The 21506-nt window shown below is 42.9% G+C and overlaps 1 protein-coding gene across 1 annotated transcript in view; it reads right to left on the bottom strand.

The window, feature by feature from the left end:
• Positions 1-7619: 7619 nt before the first annotated feature.
• The window catches only part of LOC134957795 (calcium-activated chloride channel regulator 1-like), a 98934-nt gene continuing 85047 nt past the window's right edge, over positions 7620-21506 (bottom strand). Inside the window, exons 12-15 of the mRNA XM_063939963.1 lie at positions 20158-20428; positions 16309-16473; positions 9351-9578; positions 7620-8397 (exon numbers count right to left, since the gene is read on the bottom strand). Of these exons, the coding sequence (XP_063796033.1) occupies positions 8039-8397; positions 9351-9578; positions 16309-16473; positions 20158-20428 (1023 nt within the window). The 3' untranslated portion in view covers positions 7620-8038. The remainder of the gene's footprint in view (positions 8398-9350; positions 9579-16308; positions 16474-20157; positions 20429-21506) is intronic.

Genomic DNA, 21506 nt, shown 5'->3' on the forward strand with positions numbered 1-21506 from the left:
CCGTAGCCGTGGCCACCAAATCCGATAGACCGACCTCAAATAACTCCTCTACGCATCGCCTGTCCACTGTCGTGTCCATAAAGCTCTTCTGGCCGAAATGGACATAGCACTTACCCGTGATGCCAGTGTGCAGATATCTCTCTGTGCATCACGCATATAAAGAAATGCATCCTTTATTTGTTCTAACGACAGTAAAATATTGTCCCTGTCCAGGGTATCAATATTTTTGATCAGGGACTCTGACCAAACTACCCCAGCACTGCACATCCAGGCAGTCGCAATAGCTGGTCGTAGTATAACACCTGCATGTGTGTATATACCTTTTTGGATATTTTCCATCCTCCTATCTGATGGATCTTTAAGTGCGTCCGTCTCAGGAGAGGGTAACGCCACTTGTTTTGATAAGCGTGTTAGCGCTTTGTCCACCCTAGGAGGTGTTTCCCAGCGCTCCCTAACCTCTGGCGGGAAAGGGTATAAAGCCAATAACTTCTTTGAAATTAGCAGTTTTTTATCGGGGCACCCCACGCTTCATCACACGCGTCATTTAATTCTTCTGATTCGGTAAAAACTACTGGTAGTTTTTTCACACCCCACATAATACCCTGTTTAGTGGTACCTGTAGTATCAGCTAAATGTAACATCTCCTTTATTGCCAAAATCATATAACGTGTGGCCCTACTGGAAAATACGGTTGATCCGTCACCTTCACCACCGGAATCAGTGCCTGTGTCTGGGTCTGTGTCGACCGACTGAGGCAAGGGACGTTTTACAGCCCCTGACGGTGTTTGAGGCGCCTGGACAGACACTAATTGAGTGTCCGGCCGCCTCATGTCGGCAAACGACTGCTTAAGCGAGTTGACGCTATCCCGTAATTCCACAAATAAAGGCATCCATTCTGGTGTCGACCCCCTAGGAGGTGACATCCTCATATTTGGCAATTGCTCCGCCTCCACACCAATAACGTCCTCATACATGTCGACACACACGTACCGACACACAGCAGACACACAGGGAATGCTCTATACGAAGACAGGACCCACTAGCCCTTTGGGGAGACAGAGGGAGAGTCTGCCAGCACACACCAAAAAGCGCTATATATGACAGGGATAGCCTTATGATTAAGTGCTCCCTTATAGCTGCTTTTATATTAATATATTGCCATTTATTCTGCCCCCCCTCTCTGTTATACCCTGTTTCTGTAGTGCAGTGCAGGGGAGAGACCTGGGAGCCTTCCTGACCAGCGGAGCTGTGACAGAAAATGGCGCCGTGTGCTGAGGAGATAGGCCCCGCCCCTTTTTCGGCGGGCTCGTCTCCCGCTATTTAGTACATTTAGGCAGGGGTAAATATCTCCATATAGCCTCTGGGGCTATATGTGAGGTATTTTTAGCCTTTTTAAAGGTTTTCATTTGCCTCCCAGGGCGCCCCCCCCCAGCGCCCTGCACCCTCAGTGACTGCCGTGTGAAGTGTGCTGAGAGGAAAATGGCGCACAGCTGCAGTGCTGTGCGCTACCTTAAGAAGACTGCAGGAGTCTTCAGCCGCCGATTCTGGACCTCTTCTTGCTTCAGCATCTGTGAGGGGGCCGGCGGCGTGGCTCCGGTGACCATCCAGGCTGTACCTGTGATCGTCCCTCTGGAGCTTCATGTCCAGTAGCCAAGAAGCCAATCCATCCTGCACGCAGGTGAGTTCACTTCTTCTCCCCTCTGTCCCTCGTTGCAGTGATCCTGTTGCCAGCAGGAATCACTGTAAAATAAAAAACCTAAGCTAAACTCTCTAAGCAGCTCTTTATGAGAGCCACCTAGAATTGCACCCTTCTCGGCCGGGCACAAAAATCTAACTGGAGTCTGGAGGAGGGTCATAGGGGGAGGAGCCAGTACACACCACCTGACCTGTAAAAGCTTTACTTTTGTGCCCTGTCTCCTGCGGAGCCGCTATTCCCCATGGTCCTTTCAGGAACCCCAGCATCCACTTAGGACGATAGAGAAAAGTTGGTGAGATGTGTGGGGCACTGTTTTAGTTGAACAGACAAGTTGGATGGTTGGAAGTTTGGAGTGTTGGAGAAAAGTTGGTCTGATGTATGGCTAGCATAAGACCGGCTCTGCCTGTGGGCACTGTGTGTGCAGGCTGACTCGGTCCATCACTCCCTGTCCTCTCAGCAGCAGCACTAGGGCTTCCTGCTCTACCGATCACAGTAGTCCTGCCTCCTCCCTTCATTTGGATCATAGTTGAAGAACAACAAAAACAGAGAAAGATTGTCTCTTTGTTGGCGCACTTAAGAAACGATGAAAAAGAAATATATTTATGTATTCTGAATTTTTATAAAATATAACTTTTATTAATATTAAACTTAAAATATAGCAATTGAGAAAAATGTGATTATGTGAAAAAAGTGAAAATATTTAATGTTATAGGGATAGTTTCCCTGTGTGATACAACGTCTACATGTTAAATTTAATAAACACTCTCTTGAAACCTTATGTGAGCATTTGTGAAGTGTATTAACAATATAGGAGCTCAACATAAAATTGCATTGGCACACTTAATTTGGGAAACAACTAGTGGAACCATATATTAGGTTTCCATATATACAGTAGGCTTCCAAATTAATGTACGTACAGAAAGCAATTTGAAGTACGTATAGACGAATGAATAGGGCTCATTTATAATTATACAGTTAAGATTATTATAAGGGAAATACACAAGGAAACTATCCCTATAACATGGGACATTGATAAATAACTGATGAGGTGTGTGACAGTTAACCATTGACAGTGGTGATAAATAAAGCTATTAAGGCTTTTAACCACGTATTGGACATAATAAAAGACGTGACCCCATTTATGCACGAAAGTTTGATGCAATTTATTATTCAGAGACCAGTGGTGGATCATGTTATAATTCGATTCTTAAGATAACTACGGTCTCATTGCTTAACAATAATTAAAACAATGTGTTAATGGGATCACTTGTCAGTTAATTTTGGTCCAAATAATTAAAAGATTTTGGACTGATCTTATTGGGGGATCTCCTCTTAACGAAGTTATATGATCGTTCCAGTCTGTGTTAAAATATACGTGGTAGTAATTAACTACCTTCCAGTCTCATCAGTTTATGTCCATATCAGTCTATACGTATATCCATTTAATAATTACTACATATGTTAATAATCTCAGTACTGTATATGTTTAAAATACAATTAAAGCGAATGACAACAGTTGGAGTATAAGAAATCGGTATTATTGTCTTGAAGCACAGAATACCTACATGAAATACCGTATATGATATAAAAAAACGAGCAAAAAAAGTTTGAGCACAGTGGATCATTTTTTAATATTGAATATTATTAAATATTTTAACTTTTTTCACATAATCTCATTTTTCTCAATTGCTATATTTTAAGTTTAATATTAATAAAAGTTATATTTTATAAAAATTCATAATACATAAATATATTTTTTTTCATAATTTCTTAAGTGCGCCAACAAAGAGACAATCTTTCTCTGTTTTTGTTGTTCTTCAATTTTATTGTCTATGGCAGCACCCCCAGTTTATGAATGATAGAAGGAAAAACTTCCTGTAATCATATGATTTGGGGGAATTTCTTGACAAAATATGTAAACATTAAAAACTGTCTGGTGCAGAAGATATCCCTATCCCCCATCTCCCTTGTATTTATGGATCATAGTTGAACCTGGCCGGGACCCATCCGACTCCACAGCACTATCGCTTGCCGTGGTGGAGAATCAGTGGTCACCAGTGGGGGCCATCCAACTCCATACACAGGTGGTCATCTGAAATAAGGCTACTGATGGGCTCCCAGCTATCACCACCAAAGCAGCGGCGAGCACGCTGCCGCTTACTGCAGACCAGGCAGACACCAGACACAGAGATGGAGCAGGCCAATCGGTAAATGATTTCTTCCATCTATACACTAGTGCAACGAACAGCCGATGAGTTCCAGTGACCGCACTGTGTGTCCTCGAGCTGGCCCTGCTCTCAGCAACTGACCAGTGGCTGCTGCTGGAGAGAGCAACTTTTGGGAGTGGTGGCTGGGTTGAAACAGCTGTGGCCGGGGGCCTGGGGCACTTGCACCCTGTGCTTCCCCTTTAATCTGGCACTGACAAAGACTGGAGCCCACAGTGAATTGGCAGGGCTCCAGCTACGCTATGTGAGCGGGTCAGACTCACGAGATTAAGCTGTCTGCAGCATGCAGAATCAACTTTCACTTGTGGGTCCCATCTCATAGTCCAGCAGCAGCGGTGGGTACACCATTGTTTGGTACAGCGCAGGCTGAGCGGTCCCAGAAGGGAGTCATCCTGTCCCCTTATCGCAGGTGTAGCAGGGCTCCTGGAACACAGCCGATTAACTCTGCTGCAGAGCTTTGTTGGAAGAGCAGCGGTCACACTTGGATTTCACTGTGAACCACACAGGGGCTGCTGTAAATAAAAGGTTCCCCTTCAGGGCTTTGAGCCCGGAAGAAGGCGTCTCCATTGCCTCTGGTAGTTATGCCCCTGAGTGTCACTTACAAAAGTGTGCCAAATAAGGAAATTAAAGAATTATACACAGTATTTGTTCTGTTTTTTTTTCTTTTCTTTTATTAAGATTTATATGAACAGACATTCAATTTTTTGGGAAATGACAGATTTAAGAAAACAAATATTTAACAAAATTATACAAAACAGAAAAAATAAATGGCCATCACTGCATAGAAAAATATACATATTTTATTTGCCTTTCATACCTTTATTTTCTTTATAATAAAATAATTTACGGCTACAAACATTAAGTTATCCTTGGTAAAAGCACATGTATAGCTTCTAATAGTAGCGTCTAATATTATATTTGCGGATTACATTAGTGAACCCGTTAAGCCCAATCCAATAGGCAGAGTATTTGTCCTAGTGGTGTAAATTTACGCGTTTACAAAAGTGGAGGCGTTGTCCATAGCAACCAATCAGATTCTAGCTATCATTTATCGGGGTCATTCTATAAAATAATAGCAGACTTCTAATTTGTGGCTATGGGCAACAAAGTTGAACTTTAATAAATTTACCCTACAGTGTATGTTTTGCAGCAATAACTTTCATCTAAGTAGTCTCTGTATATGCCTCTCATATTTTAAAATGTAATACAATAGTACTAATACTGACAATTTAATGCAATACTAATAATTTTGTTACGTGGTCTGTCTACCTGACATCACCCCAGACACCACCTTTTATGTAGCTTAATTTTTGTTCTTATCCAATAAACTGATCTCCTCTGGTTAATGCTAAATTAATCTAGTTCTATCTAGTTCCAGAACAGTAGTCACTTTAATATTTATCACCATTTTTTTTTATAGTTTTCATGATTTTTTGAGAATCTCAGTACTTTAGCATCATAAATCAGTTTATACAATTAACAGTCACACTCAGTAGCTGCACATTTGTGTTTCAATATCTGTCCAATGGATCACTGTGGTGAGTTGTCACAGAAGACAAAAGAAAAAAGACTTTTGTAAAAAAAAAAAAGATCAGTCCATGCTCTTAATGATTTAACATTATAGGAGCAACGAGGATTAGATTGTATACAATGTCTATGTAACATACAGAGTGGACACACAATGATGTTTCAAAACTGTAATTGAACCACTTTTCCCATGATACTCAACTAGTAATGATGATGATGGGCACCCAGGCCATACCTATTGCAAATAGGTTCTAATTCCGCACATCCCAAGCTTTCAATAATGAGGGTCCCTTATATGTTTTAATTACACATTAGCAGTAAGCATTGTATTTCAGACGTACAAAATATTATGCCACTTGAGAAATGAAGGCCACAGAACATGGCATTAGTTGGCATTAGACACCAGTATCCTATAAATGGTATGACTAGAGACTTGATCTTGACCAGTGATTCCTAACTTACAAATAGTTGTCACAATGCATAATATAATTAATAGTAAATCACAAAACTATAAATATTTGTGGAGCTCCATTACCGGCTATGAAGCAATATAGTTATAGGTATAGGATCTAATTCCGCACATCCCAAGCGTTCAATTATGAGGGTCCCTTATATGTTTTAATTACACATTAGCAGTAAGCATTGTATTTAAGACGTACAAAATATTGTGGCAGTAGAGCACAGGTTCTCAAACTCGGTCCTCAGGACCCCACACGGTGCATGTTTTGCAGGTCTCCTCACAGAATCACAAGTTACATAATTAGCTCCACTTGTGGACCTTTTAAAATGCGTCAGTGAGTAATTAATACACCTGTGCACCTGCTGGGTTACCTGCAAAACATGCACTGTGTGGGGTCCTGAGGACCGAGTTTGAGAACCACTGCACTAGAGAAATGAAGGCCACAGAACATGGCATTAGTTGGCATTAGACACCAGTATCCTATAAATGGTATGACTAGAGACTTGATCTTGACCAGTGATTCCTAACTTACAACTAGTTGTCACAATGCATAATATAATTAATAGTAAATCATCACAAAACTATAAATCTTTGTGGAGCTTCATTAGCTATGAAGCAATATAGTTATGAAAAATATTTTGTCAATGACAATGAACAGTAGCTGCATAACGGAGTATCAATGTTAACTCCTCCAACTTTTCCAGGAAGTCTTTTTAGAACAATTCCACCTCCCCTCCCTCTTTTTTTGTTTTTGTTTTTTTAAAGCACTTCCAGGGCTATAGTATTAGCCTTTCACAAGCGCATTTGGAAGTTTCCATCACATATTACAGTGTTAAATGATGTATATATATATATATATATATATATATATATATATATACATACAGTAAGGTCTATAAATATTGGGACATCGACACAATTCTCATATTTCTCATATTGTTTTCCGTGGTCTTTTGGTGTTGCTGAGCTCTCCGGTGCGTTCTTTCTTTTTAAGACTGTTCCAAACAGTTGATTTGGCCACACCTAATGTTTTTGCTATCTCTCTGCTGGGTTTGTTTCATACTTGCCTACCTGACCCTCTCCATGAGGGAGAAAATGCTCTGTTCCTGGACTTTCCTGGTAAAGTATGATTGCCATCACCTGTGGTGAGCTAGTTAACTGATAAGAAAGGTGTTTCACCACAGGTGATGGCAATCATACATTACCAGGAAAGTCCAGGAACAGAGCATTTTCTCCCTCATGGAAAGCGTCAGGTAGGCAAGTATGGTTTGTTTTGATTTTTCAGCCTAATGATGGCTTGCTTCACTGATAGTGGCAGCTCTTTGGATCTCATATTGAGAGTCGACAGCAACAGATTCCAAATGCAAATGTCACACCTGGAATCTACTCCAGACTTTTTACCTGTTTAATTGATGATTAAATAATAATGAGGGAATAGGCCACTCCTGTCCATGAAATAGCTTTTGAGTCGATAGTCCCATTACTTTTGGTCCCTTAAAAAGTGGGAGGCACATATAGAAACCGTTGTAATTCCTACACCGTTCACCTGATTTGGATGTAAATACCCTCAAAACAAAACGGAAAGTCTGCAGTTAAAGCACATCGTGTTTGTTTAATTTCAAATCCATTGTGGTGGTGTATAGAGCCCAAAATATGAGAATTGTGTTGATGTCCCAATATTTATGGACCTGACTGTATGTGTATGTGTATATATATATATATATATATATATATATATATATATATATATATATATATATATATCTCCATATATTATAATGGCACTCACTGTCCTGATATCAACCACCGGGGTGCCTTCCTCCACTGCTACAAGACACCCGTAACTATGTCTGCACTATATATTTGAATGCTTTGAATACACGCTTTACATGTTTTCAAAATTCGTGGAGTGCCGCCTGTTTCTTTTTGCATGGAGGAGTAGAGCAGCAATCCATTCCAGAGAGCCGGTATTTTCTTATATATATATATATATATATATATATATATATATATATATACACACACATACACATACACATACACACACAATTTTTCGCAGTATGCAACTTAATAGACTTTAAGTAGCAATAAACATTTTCCAAATCCTTGTTTCAACTGTCCATAAGTCTCTCAAATATAGGAAGCAGTTAATGTGGCAATAAGAGTGAAAAGCAGTGTGCTCATTGTTCTTGATATGCCATTGCCTGAATTGCCTGTTTTTGGTGTTGGAGGTGGTGGTGGTGGCAAGAACAATGCTGCCCGTACCAAGTTAGATGGTTCTGACTTCTGATTGCTCTTGTCTATAGCGACCAATATAAAATAAAAGACTGTCCCATTTTGAATAGTAATATTTTCTGGAGTAAAGCTGAACTGTTCTCTGGAGCCGGCTGGCAGTGGTGTAAGACTGGAGATATTGATAGCTGTGCCATTTTCAAAGTTGTCTATTAACACCTGACTGTTGAAAGCCATTCGTAAATCATAACTTGAAGCTGTAATTGAAAAATATAACACAAAAATGGTCAGTAGTTCACTAAAATCTACATTCATTCCAACATTCACCTCCCCGCACATGACGGGATGAGGTCACTTATGCCAAGAAGCTGGATCATTTCTGGCTAAAGGGCTACTGTACTAACTGGTGGTGACCTTTCCAATGCACTACCCACCCTACCGTCTGATCAGTTGTAATGCGGCTGTGCTAGTTTTGGTACCAAACACTGGGATATTGGGCACAGCATGGCTAACACACATCAGAGTTACAATCATTCTACCCAAATTATGAATGATTCCAGAAAGAGAGCTTATCTTTTTTTTTTTTTTTACCTATAAAAGACAGGGACAGTTATCAGAATGGAAATGGCCCAAGGGACCAAGATGCCCTCTTGGGCACTCTCCAGGTTCCAGTGTAAGAGCCATCCTGTTACAGCTTTAATAGCTTTAAATGATCAGGTGCATAAGTAAATATTAGAGTTTTAAAATAAATAAGCAGGCTGTTAGTGGCTCCTGAATTTTTTTGCCCCTTGAAACTAATTTAAAATAGATCACGCTGGAAGGAGGATCCCTAATTTTTGACCCGGACCACTATGCACCATACGAAAGCACTGCAGACTCACAGCCTCCCCAGTTCACACCCAGAGCCCAGGAAACAGTAAGTGAGATGTGGGTGGGATATGACCTCCTTGGTCCATCCTCTCCACCCGGCTTTAAAAAAGTTCTGTGGAAACCACTATAGCCCAGTTACCCCTCTTTGGTGGTGAGTGTAGATGCATGTGCAGTCTGAATACATGCAATATATGCCTGGAAATGGGCATATTCTACAGCAGACCCAGTATCTTTATCTAGATGTTTTGTTCCTAGTTACAAATTCCTGAAGGGGGCACCTTTAAAGCTTACACAAAAGAACATTGTTCCACTTAGGGAAATAATTATATTTAGTACATACCATTTCCCTGATCCAGGTCATCACCAGTTGCTGTCCAAAACAACATGACTTTCTGGCCTTCAATAACTGCCACCAAGTCAGTGATTTTACTAGGCTTAAAGACATCCGCTTTAGTTTCTGGTACATCTGATATGATAAAGGCACCTCCTGAAGATGTTCGGATAAAACTTCCAAAATTTGGAATTTCAGAGGTAGGTTTTGGCTTTGGTGGGTTGCTGATTATAGTACCTAGTAAGAGAAATGAGTCAATTGTGAGGGTTGTTTTTTTCCCCTACTTTAGAAGATGAAGTGTGGTAGAACATATAAACTGAAGGATGTAAGAGTAGTAAAAGGCAAATTCCCTAAAAAATTAAAATGTTTCACTAGTTCTTCTGAAGCCCATTCCGAACCTAGATATTTCTGGTGTCCTGTAAGACAGCGACTGTCTTTCTTTCTGATCACCCTTAGTTTATATAAATGTTATACGTAAATGATGCATTCTTTTTTTTTTTTTTTAGTATTTCATTTTTATTATATTTCCAACAAAAAAAAGATTTTCAACAAAAAATAGGATTTTAATTAACTACAGGTAAATCCTTTTCTCGTAGTCCGTAGGGGATGCTGGGGTCCACATTAGTACAATGGGGTATAGACAGGTCCACTAGGAGCCATTGGCACTTTAAGAGTTTGAGAGTGTGGGCTGGCTCCTCCTCTATGTCCCTCCTACCAGACTCAGTCTAGAAACTGTGCCCGAGGAGATGGACAACTTAGAGAGAAGGATTTTACACAGATAGTGGCGAGATTCACACCAGCTCACACATACAAGGCAAACCAAGCTATCTAGCTTGAAACATCAGCAATGGCTGAACAATATTACTTAACCAAGTAACAAAACAGTACTAAACCAAGAACCAAGCAGTACTGAACAAAGTAACCACTGCAGGATCACGAAGCGCTGGGCGTGTGCCCAGCATCCTCTATGGAGTACGAGAAAAGGGATTTACCGGCAGGTAATTAAAATCCTATTTTCTCTTATGTCCTAGAGGATGCTGGGGTCCACATTAGTACCATGGGGATGTACCAAAGCTCCCAGAACGGGAGGGAGAGCGTGGAGGCTCCTGCAGAACTTCAGGTCCTCATCGGACAAGGTATTGAACTTGTAAAACTTTGCAAACGTGTTCGACTCCGACCAAGTAGCCGCTCGGCAAAGCTGCAAAGCCGAGACACCCCAGGGCAGCCACCCAGGAAGAACCCACCTTAAGGGTAGAGTGGGCCTTAACAGATGTAGGACATGGCAATCCAGCCGTATAATATGCATGCTGGATAGTGAACCTGATCCAGTGAGAGATTGTCTGCTTAGAAGCAGGACACTCAAGTTTCATGGGATCATACAGGACAAACAGAGCGTCCGATTTTCTGTAACGAGCAGTCCTCTGCACATAGATTTTCAGAGCCCTTACAACATCCAAGGACTTTGAGGAAATTGAGGAGTCAGTAGCAACTGGCACCACAATAGGTTGGTTGATATGAAATGCAGACACAACCTCCGGAAGGAACTGCTGACATGTCCAGAGCTCAGCTCTATCTTCATGGAAGATCAAGTAGGGGCTCTTACAAGACAAAGCCCCCAGCTCCGACAAACATCTAGCAGAAGCTAAGGCCAACAAAGTGACAGCCTTCCATGTGAGAAACTTGACCTCAACCTCCTGTAGATGCTCGAACCAATCCGATTGGAGAAACTGCAGCACCATGTTAAGATCCCATGGTGCCGTAGGTGGCACAAAGGGAGGCTGGATGTGCAGAACCCCTTTCAAAAAAAGTCTGAACCTCCGGGAGGGAAGCCAACTGTTTCTGGAAGAAAGTGGATAGGGCCTAAATCTGTACCTTTACGGATCCCAACCTCAGGCCCATATCCACACCTGCTTGCAGGAAGAGTAGAAACCGTCCCAGTTGAAACTCCACCATAGGAAACTTCTTGGACTCACACCAAGATACATATTTTTTCCAAATACGATGCTAATGTTTAGACGTTACTCCTTTCCTAGCCTGTATCAGGGTAGGAATAACCTTGTTCGGAATGCCCTTCCGAGCTAATATCTGGCGTTCAACCTCCATGCCATCAAACATAGCTGCGGTAAGTCTTGATAAGAGAACGGCTCCTGCTGCGGCAGGTCCTCCCGAAGAGGAAGAGGCCTCGGATCTTCCAGCAGTAGATCCAGAAGATCCGCGTACCAAGCCCTTCTTGACCAGTCTAGAGCAATGAGGATCGCCTGAACTCTTGTTCTCCTTATGAGTTTTAGAACTCTTGGAATGAGTGGAAGTGAAGGAAACACGTACACCGACTGGAAGACTCACAAGGGCGTCCACTGCCACGGCTTACGGGTCCCTCGACCTGGAACAATACCGCCGAAGCTTCTTGTTGAGACAAGAGGCCATCATGTCTGTTTGTATAACACCCCAAAGATCTGTTACCTTCGTGAACACCTCCAGATGGAGTCCCCCTACTTCTGGATGGAGATCGTGTCTGCTGAGCAAGTCCACTTACCAGTTGTCCACTCCCGGAATGAAGATCGCTGACAACGCCAACGTGTCTTTTTCTGCCCAGAGGATGATTCTTGTTACCTCTGACATTGCAGCTCTGCTCTTCGTTCTGCCCTGTCGGTTTATGTAAGCCACTGTTGTTACATTGTCCGACTGCACTTGAATGGCTCGACCTCGCAGCAGATGGGCCGCTTGGAGAAGACTGTTGTAGACGGCTCTTAGTTCCAGAATGTTTATGGAAGGTTGGATTCCAGGCTTGACCACCTTCCTTGGAAGGTTACCCTCTGAGTGATTGTGTCCCAGCCCCGGAGACTTGCATCCGTAGTTAGAAGGATCCAGTCCTGAATCCCGAACCTGCGGCCCTCCAGAAGGTGAGGTAGCTTTAGCCACCAGAGGAGTGAAATCCTGGCTTTCAGTGACAGACGTATTCTCTGGTGCATGTGTAGATGAGATCCCGACCACTTGTCCAGGAGAACCAGTTGGAAGGGCCAAACATTAAACTTTCCGTACTGTAGAGCCTCTAAAGAGGCCACCATCTTCCCCTGAAGGTGAATGCACTGATGAACCGAAACCCAGGCTGGCTTCAGGACATCCCGGATCAGTGTTTGTATCACCAATGCTTTTTCTTCTGGGAGAAACACCCTCTGCACTTCCGTGTCGAGGCTCATTCCCAGTAAAGGACAACCTCCTGGTCGGCTTCAAATGTGATTTTTGGAAGGTTCAGGATCCAATCCTGTTCCCTGAGATGAGTTGTGAGAACAATGGACTGCAACAACTTCTCCCTGGATGATGCCTTTATCAGCAGAACGTCCAGATATGGGATTATGTTTACCCCCTTGGTGAACACCCTCGGTGCTGTGGAGAGGCCGAATGGCAGTGCCTGAAATTGATAGTGACTGACCAACAGTGCATATCTGCGATAAGCCTGGTGCGTCAGCCAAATCGGAATGTGGAGGTAGGCATCCTTGATATCCAGGGATACGAGAAATTCTCCCTCTTCCAGACCTGAAATCACTACTCCATTTAGAATTTGAACACCCTCAGAATTTGAACACCCTCAGGTAAAGGATCAACGATTTCAAATTCAAAATTGGTCTGACCGAACCATCCGATTTCGTTACCACTAAAAGGTTTGAATAATAACCCTTGTTTTGCAAATGAGGTGGAACTGGGACAATGACCTGTGACTTTTCCAATTTTAGGATGGCTTCCTGTAGGATAGCCCTGTTTGTCAGTAAAGCTGGCAAGCCTGATTTGAAGAATCGGTGAGGTGGGAGTTCTTGAAACTCCTGTCTGTACCCCTGGGACACCAAATCCTGTACCCAGGGATACAGGCCGGACAACACCCAGACAGGTCTGAAACGTCTGAGTCTCGCGCCCACCAGCCCGTCCTCCAGGCTTTGAGGTCCACCGTCATGCTGAGGATTTTGAGGAACCAGGAGCAGGTCTCTGGCCCTGGGAGCCTGTGGGTGCAGGCTTTTTGGATTTTGCTCGACCACCTCTAAAGAAAGTGGTAGGAGGCATGGACATTTTTACCATAGCGGTCCGAAAGGAGTGCGGCACAGCTGAAGAAAATGGATTCTTCATAGAAAGTGTAGCAGAGGGAAGGAAAGATGACTTACCCACAGTTGCCGTGGAAATCCACGCGTCTAACGCTTCCCCAAATAGAGCCTGACCTGTGTAGGGTAGGTTCTCCACACTTCTCCTGGATTCCGCGTCTGCAGACCATTGGCGTAGCCAGAGTCCCCTGCGGGCTGAGACCGACATGGAAGATATTCGTGCAGTCAGCGTTCCTAGGTCCTTCATCGATTCCACCATGAACCCCGCAGAATCCTGTATGTTACGTAAAAACAATTCAATGTCACTTCTATCCATTGTATCCAAATCCACTAGTAATGTGCCGGACCACTTTATTATGGCTTTAGAAATCCATGCACAGGCAATAGTGGGTCCTAACGCCACTCCTGAAGCAGTGTAAATGGGTTTGAGCGTAGTGTGTCAATTTTATGATCAGCCGGTTCTTTGAACGCGGTAGATCCAGGGACAGGTGGGTTAACCCATTTTTTCCTATCTTCCTCAGGGAAGGGAAAAGCAACCGGAACCCTTTTTGGGATCTGGAATTTTTTCTCCGGGTTTTCCCAGGATTTTTCAAATATAGCGTTTAATTCTTTAGACGTAGGGATGGTTAGCAAGGCTTTCTTATTGTCTGTGAAGTAAGCCTCCTCAACCTGCTCAGGTGTGGTGTCATTAATATTTAACACATTTTTAATGGTCTCAATCATGAGCTGCACCCCCTTAGCAAGGGATGCCGCCCCCCTCAGCACCTCCCCATCACCGTCTGCAGTATCAGAATCGGTATCCGTGTCATCTTGCATGATTTGGGCAAGTGCACATTTCTGTGGGAACATGCTAGAGATTTTGCAGGAATAACGACAGAGCCTGACCAAACTGCCATAGACTTCTTCAACACATGAGTTTCAGTCTCAGTATTCGCTTTAACAATGGGAATCTGAGACAAAGCATTACAATCCTGTGTACATGGAATGGATCCCTCCTGAGAGGAAACATCTTCTGCAGCATATGACACAGAGTCCCTAGACATGGCTGTGTGAGATAGTAAACACACACACACGGAAATGTCAGACACAGTTCCCCTCCCCCAAGCATGCCACAGAGAGACACAGAGATTGGAGCCAACCCACACACAGCGCTTTTTAAGGTAGAACTAATAACACTACCAGCGCTGTCTGGGTACCTTAATAGGCTACACAGACCTTTACACAGCCCCCCCCCCCCCCCCTTCTACAACCCCCTGTTACCGTACAAGGCAGCTGGAGTTGATCTGGGGGGACAGCTCTCCCTGTCAGCGTTTCTGCAGGCAGGAAAATGGCGCTGAACGCTGCTGGGTCTGCTCTGAGGAGAAGCTCTGCCCCCTTTCATGGCGCTGTCTTCCCGCTCTTCTGAAGATTATACTGGCCTGAGGAAAAGGCTCGCAGTGATCCTGGGACCCTGACAGGCTTGGAGGTCAGTGTAGGGTGTAGGCGCTGGCTTAGGGTGCCACTCACAGCGCCGCACTATGTACCGCTGAGCCCCAGGGCGCAGTTAACTCGCCACTGATCTTCTGGGTCTGTAAGGAGGTGGTGGCATGCTGCTGGGGTGAGCGATCCCCTGTGGGGGGGAACGTTCGATCCCCTCAGGAGCTCAGTGTCCTGTCAGCGGAGATAGTGGCTCAGACCCCGCAGGGCGGAAACTCCCCGACTTAGTCCCACGAAGCAGGGAGGCTGTTGCCAGCAGCCTCCCTGTAAAATAATAAACTCTAAAAAAAAAACCTTTTACTAGAGAAACTCTGGAGAGCTCCCCTAGCTGTGACAGGCTCCTCTGGGCACATTTTCTAAACTGAGTCTGATAGGAGGGGCATAGAGGGAGGAGCCAGCCCACACTCTCAAACTCTTAAAGTGCCAGTGGCTCCTAGTGGACCTGTCTATACCCATGGTACTAATGTGGACCCCAGCATCCTCTAGGACGTAAGAGAAAGTAAATGTATTTGCTATTGCTAAATATTTTCCCATATGTTGTTTGCTAAATATATTTTTGCCCAGATGCTGATGTCCTAGGCAGCTGCCTATCTGTATACCGGCCTTGTTTCCATATACTGTACATATATGAATGTTGCCAGAAGTGTTTAATCTCTGAAGACATCCTGAAGGCAAGTTTGCAGTAGTTTCATTTCTAAGGCTATAGTGTATATATAGGAGAACAAATACCTAGTAATTTGTAGAATAAATAATACTTTACAATAGTTATATGCTAGCCCCGGTAACACAAGCATAAGCCAAAGGTCTGGAGTTAACCTTACAAAGCAGGAAATGCTCTATAGGCTGCACATAAAAACAAAACACATAAATAGCATTAAATAAATATGATTACGGAAAGAATGTTTTGCATTGATATATTTTATGATTGTGTTATATTTTTGATTTTAATATACTCTTATACCATCAGTTAGCCCTGAAAGGGTGAGGACAGGTACAATGTACCTGGGCCTACCTTAGGACTCAGCAGTTGTTGACTATAATTGGATATATGGGCGACCTCCAATAAGGTCACGGCTCTGAGCCCAGCCATCCACTGTTGGGATGTCCAATGTTGGCTAATTGGCACCGGGGAAAATTGAGGACAGGTGACTGTATATGGCAATAGCTTTCTATAAATCTGTGAGATTATACACCACTAATCTGCATTTACAGTAATTCCTTTTACTGGAACACAAGAAGCTCTGCACTGCCTCTCTGTGGACCTGACTGCAATTATTAAGTGCCCTCTACAGTTAGCTGATAAAGAAGAAGGCAGAACTGTGATACCGTTTGCACTGGAAAAATAAACCAAATGCAATGTTATAAATATTAGTATTTCATTTGTTTTTATATAATATTATTACCATTTTGAACATAACCAGGTAGGTATAGTGCTCGACTGTTTGGTATGGCAACCTTTACATCTTTGTCTTGATTCTCAACACGCACTTTCAAGTTGTGTCTGCCATTTCCTTGGTATTCGGTGAAGTATCTGGAATAAATTCCATCATTCTTGATAATATCCGCACCTTGAAGGAAAACACATAAGTTGTTACACTGCCTATAACAATAATAGGGCCTGACGATGTTGGATGCAGCGGAGAGATATTTTTTGCTGTGCATGCATCTGAGTCATGCCGTACAGGAATCGCAGTACAGATTTGGACGCACTGTAGCAGAAGAGTATAGGATGTGTGTGTGGTGTTTATGGTGGTGACTGGGAGTTAGGAAGGGGGTTGATAATCAGATACACAGAGATGTCGCATGTTATAGGAGTGTAGTGGGTGTGTCGCTGAAGTGGCTGCATTGAGAAACACAAAATTGTTCACATAGGAGGCCATATTCAGACTGCAAACCTGCACCTGAGCAATTTTTGATAGTGTAGCCATTGGTGTGCGTCTAAAAATGCACAATGTGGTATTAGAGGGCATAAGGGGGTCATTCCAACCTGATTGCACACTGACGTTTTTCGCAGCGCAGCGATCAGGTAACTACTGCTCATACATATGCACAGCAATGCGCAGGTGCGTTGCATGGGTACAAAGCGGATCGTTGCTGTGCAATGGGTTTTACGAAGAATCCATTCGCACAGCCGATCGCAAGGAGATTGACTGGAAGAAGGTGTTTATGGGTGTCAACTGACCGTTTTATGGGAGTGTTTGGAAAAACACAGGCGTGTCCAAGCGTTTGCAGGGCGGGTATCTGACGTCAATTCCAGGACCGGACAGGCTCAAGTGATCGCAGACCTGCACAAACTGTTTTTGTACTGCTCGGCTCCACAAGCATTCGCACACTTGCGCAGCTAAAATACACTCCCCTGTGGGCGGCGACTATGCGTTCGCAAGGGTGCTAAAAACAGCTAGCGAGAGATCAACTCGGTATAACCCCCCCCCCCCCGAGAACGCTGACAGTGGACGTCTCAGTCCTTGCACACGCAGACGTACGGATGTACACTAGGGAAGGGCTTTGCAGCGGTATTAGCATGCGGCAGACAATGCACACACTGACGCATCTGACTCAAAATCAGGCCCAATTAGGTGTAATATGCTGAGTAAACAATCAATTGATTATTTCAATATCTTAAAGAGGAACTCCAAATCCTATTAAGTACTGCATAGTCGTCCAGGCAGCTGCAACGTATACACTGCATTGTGTTACTAAGGCTGTGGCACACTTTGTTACATGTTGCCTCAAACTAGAAAGAACAAGCTTAATGTACAAAATATTTAATGAAAATGTGATTATACAGTATATCTATTTCTGTCCTCTAGAGGATTAGCAGTGTGTTCTAGCTGATGTGGTTCAATAGATCTACAGTAAAAAGATAGACCGTCAATAGGTCGACCCCAAATGGCTGACATGCAAAAGGTTGACAGGGTCAAAAGGTTGCCATGGAAAAGGTAGATAGTAGAAAAGGTTGACAGGTGCAAAAAGTCGACATGAAAATGGTCAATATAGAAATGGTCAGCATAAGTTTTATGTGTTTTTTTGGTGTCATTTTGTATGTTCAAATTAGTGGAAATGTGTACCATCGCGGGGTCACTGCGCTTGTCACACTTGGGCAGGGTGACACACTCCGCTACTTCTGTGCTTGACACAGGTTACTATTTCCAATCGTAGTCCACATGGATGGTAAATAATGGAAAAGTTGAAAAATATTAAAGAAAAATTGTGTCGACCATATGTGTGTCAACCATTGTCATGTTGACCCTTTTAACCTGTTGCCTTAATACTGTTCTAGCTCAGTGATATTCATTCCCAAGCGTCACCATGTTGCTATTCCTGCACCTCAAAAGACTTGTATAATGCCAGGTACACATAATGCCCCCAGTATAATGCCAGGTACACATACTGTCCCCCGTTTAATGTCGGTTACACATAATGCCCCCAATATAATGCTGGGTACACATACTAGTGGGGCTTAATGCCCGTAAACACATACTGTCACCAGTATAATGCCAGGTACACATACTGTCCCCAGTATAACACCAGGTACACATAATGTCCCCAGTATAATGCCGGGTACATGTACTGGACCCAGTTTAATGCCAGCAAACACATACTGCCCCCAGTATAACACCAGGTACACATAATGCCCCCAGTATAATGCCAGGTACATGTAATGCCTCCTGTTTAATGCTGGGTACACATCATGCCCCGTGTATAATGCCAGGTACACATACTAGACCCAGTTTAATGCCAGTAAACACATACTGTCCCCAGTATAATGCCAGGTACACATACTGCCTCAAGTATAATGCCAGGCACAGTATAATGCTACGTACACATAATGCCCCCAGTATAATGCAAGGTACACATACTGGACCCAGTTTAATACCAGCAAACACATACTGCCCCCAGTATAATATCAGGAACACATACTGCCCCCAGTATAATATCAGGAACACATACTGCCCCCAGTATAATGCCAGGTACACATATTGCTCCCAGTATAATGCCACATACACATACTGCCCCAGTATAATGCCACATACACATACTGCCCCTAATATAATTCCAGGTATACATACTGCCCCCAGTATAATGCCAGGTACACATACTGCCCCCGTATAATGCCAGGTACACATACTGTCCCAGTATAATCCCAGGTACACATACTGCCCCAGTATAATGCACATACTGCCCCAGTATAATGTCAGGTACACATATTGCCCCCAGCATAATGCCAAGAACACATACTGCCCTGGCCACCAGTTTAGTGCCAGGTACACATACTGCCCCCAGTAGTGCTGCTTACAGCTGCCTTATTTGAGATGCCTGATGGCCGCCCTTCGGAGTCTGGCACCCAGCAAGGCTGCTTCTAAGGAATGTGACTCAAGCTGGCCCTGAATGGGGACACAATGGGGCGGTGCGGATGCATGTGATCTGACCATGCCAGTTAAGTGGTTAAGTGTATGATTCAAGTGAATGAATATAACCTATGTAAGATGTTGCTTAGTACTGTATGCTGCCACTATAATCAAAGAGTAATAATAATTAGAGAATAAATCTTAAAACACAAATATCTAATTATGGAGATCTGATTGTTTAGTACGTGGGCTGCACAAACATATCTTAAGAAAACCCATGTTACCTAATGACTGGAAAAACCCACTAATGTAGTCCTTGGCTGGCAGGATTCATTCTAAAAAGATTAAAACTTAAATGTAATAATGGGCACACATGCAGAAGTCCTAAGTGGCCAAATTGCTGATATTGTCTGCAACATCACTGTATAGTGTCAAAAGAAGCTCAGGACCAGATTATAGACTGATCGAAATCAATATAATTTACATGCACGTCTAAAATTGCATTCAGCTTCAGATAAAAGAACACCTTTCAGAGCAATAAACAGTTTGATGTTTCTTAAGGGGAAATATATCAAGCCTTGAAGAGAGAGATAAAGTGGAGAAGTTGCACAAGTGCAACCGACCAGCTTCTGTCGTTTACCTAGTCTAGGAGGAGATTTATTAAAGCTTGGAGAGAGAGAGAGAGAGAGAGAGAGAGAGAGAGAGAGAGAGAGAGAGAGATATGATTTGTTGGTACTTTATCTCTCTCCAAGACTTGATAAAATCTCCCCCATTAGAAAGGACAGAAGTTGATTAGTTACTTTGGGAAATTACTCTACTTTATCTCTCTCCAAGGCTTGCTACATCTCATCTCTTTATATACCCTACCAAAAAAAAACAAAACTTTAGCATCAAATACCTCACCTGCACCATTGTCCAAAAGCGGCAGTGTTATAACCTTTCCATTCTGTGCTTCAATAAAAGCAGTGACTTTTACTCCTATAACTGGCGTAAACCCCTGGATTACAGTCGCATACACAATCAGTGGACTGGGATATCGGCTTGTGTCACTACTCATGTACGCATCAGCAACAATCGGTGGCACGTCTGGATTGGCTGCTCTGGAATTCACTGTTAATCCAAGAATTTGGTCTGCTGTATGCGCATTACATAAACTGTATTCCCAAGCACCTCTCTGCAATGAGATGTACACATTGTGGTTATAGTTTAAAGTAATAACTATAAAAAAAAAAAATAAAAAAAAAATATATATATATATATATATATATATATATTATATTGGTTATTGGATTGTTTTATGTTGAAGAAACAAAAAACACTGATGCTACCCAAACCTGTTTCCATAGGAGTCTTTGTAAAAGATAATTCTGTGTAGTCTGCATGTCAGACAATATTTGATTTACATTTTTTTAGGAACAGTTAAAACATAAGATCATCTTTTGTTTTAGTATTATAGAGCAACTTCACATTTTATTAAGCCACATTACACTTCACCACTAAAAAAATGTTTAACCGTTATTGCCTACTCTTCCAAACTTCCAGGAGACTCACAAACTTGGAGGAGTTCTATCAGCTCCCGGGAAAGAAGACACCTGTCCCACTATGAATCGTGTCATAGCAGCTCCTCCCCCTGGAATGTATCATGGCATTGTTTATTACGACATGATTTGTAGTGCCATGCCTACCTTGACCTGTAAGTTAATCATAATATCAAAATTAGTGGCATTGTGCTGTGAGGAACGGGACCACAATGACGTGACTCTCCATGAATCTCGCCATCATACACCAGGACCTCTTACTTCCAGCAGAGTAGGCAAGCATGCGTTATAGTCACTATCAGCCGTATTCAGAGTTATGAGTAAGAGCACAACAGAGTGCAATGTGCACAATGTATAAAACATGTTACACTTCAGGTGAGACAGATTAGATCTATATCACAGTGTAAAAAACAAATCAGACCTGTATTTCTTTCGTAAATGCAATATCAGTATTTTCCCTGCATACAAAAACGAAATACAGTTGCACCACTTGTACGGCAACATTGTTTATTCCAGAGGCAAAATGCTTGTCTTGTCTCTTACCCTTAACTCGGCTTTATGGGTCTGAGTCATGCGCTTCTGCGGCCGCTTTACCCCATGGCTGCGACATTCATTGTACTCACATTTATAAGCGAATGAGGCAATTGGCTGAACTAAGTTCCAAAACTGTGTGTGTGCACCTATCCCGCCCACTTTTCTAGTGTTGCAGTCCTA

The sequence above is a fragment of the Pseudophryne corroboree genome, chromosome 9, assembly GCF_028390025.1.
Source record: "Pseudophryne corroboree isolate aPseCor3 chromosome 9, aPseCor3.hap2, whole genome shotgun sequence".
Taxonomy (NCBI): domain Eukaryota; kingdom Metazoa; phylum Chordata; class Amphibia; order Anura; family Myobatrachidae; genus Pseudophryne; species Pseudophryne corroboree.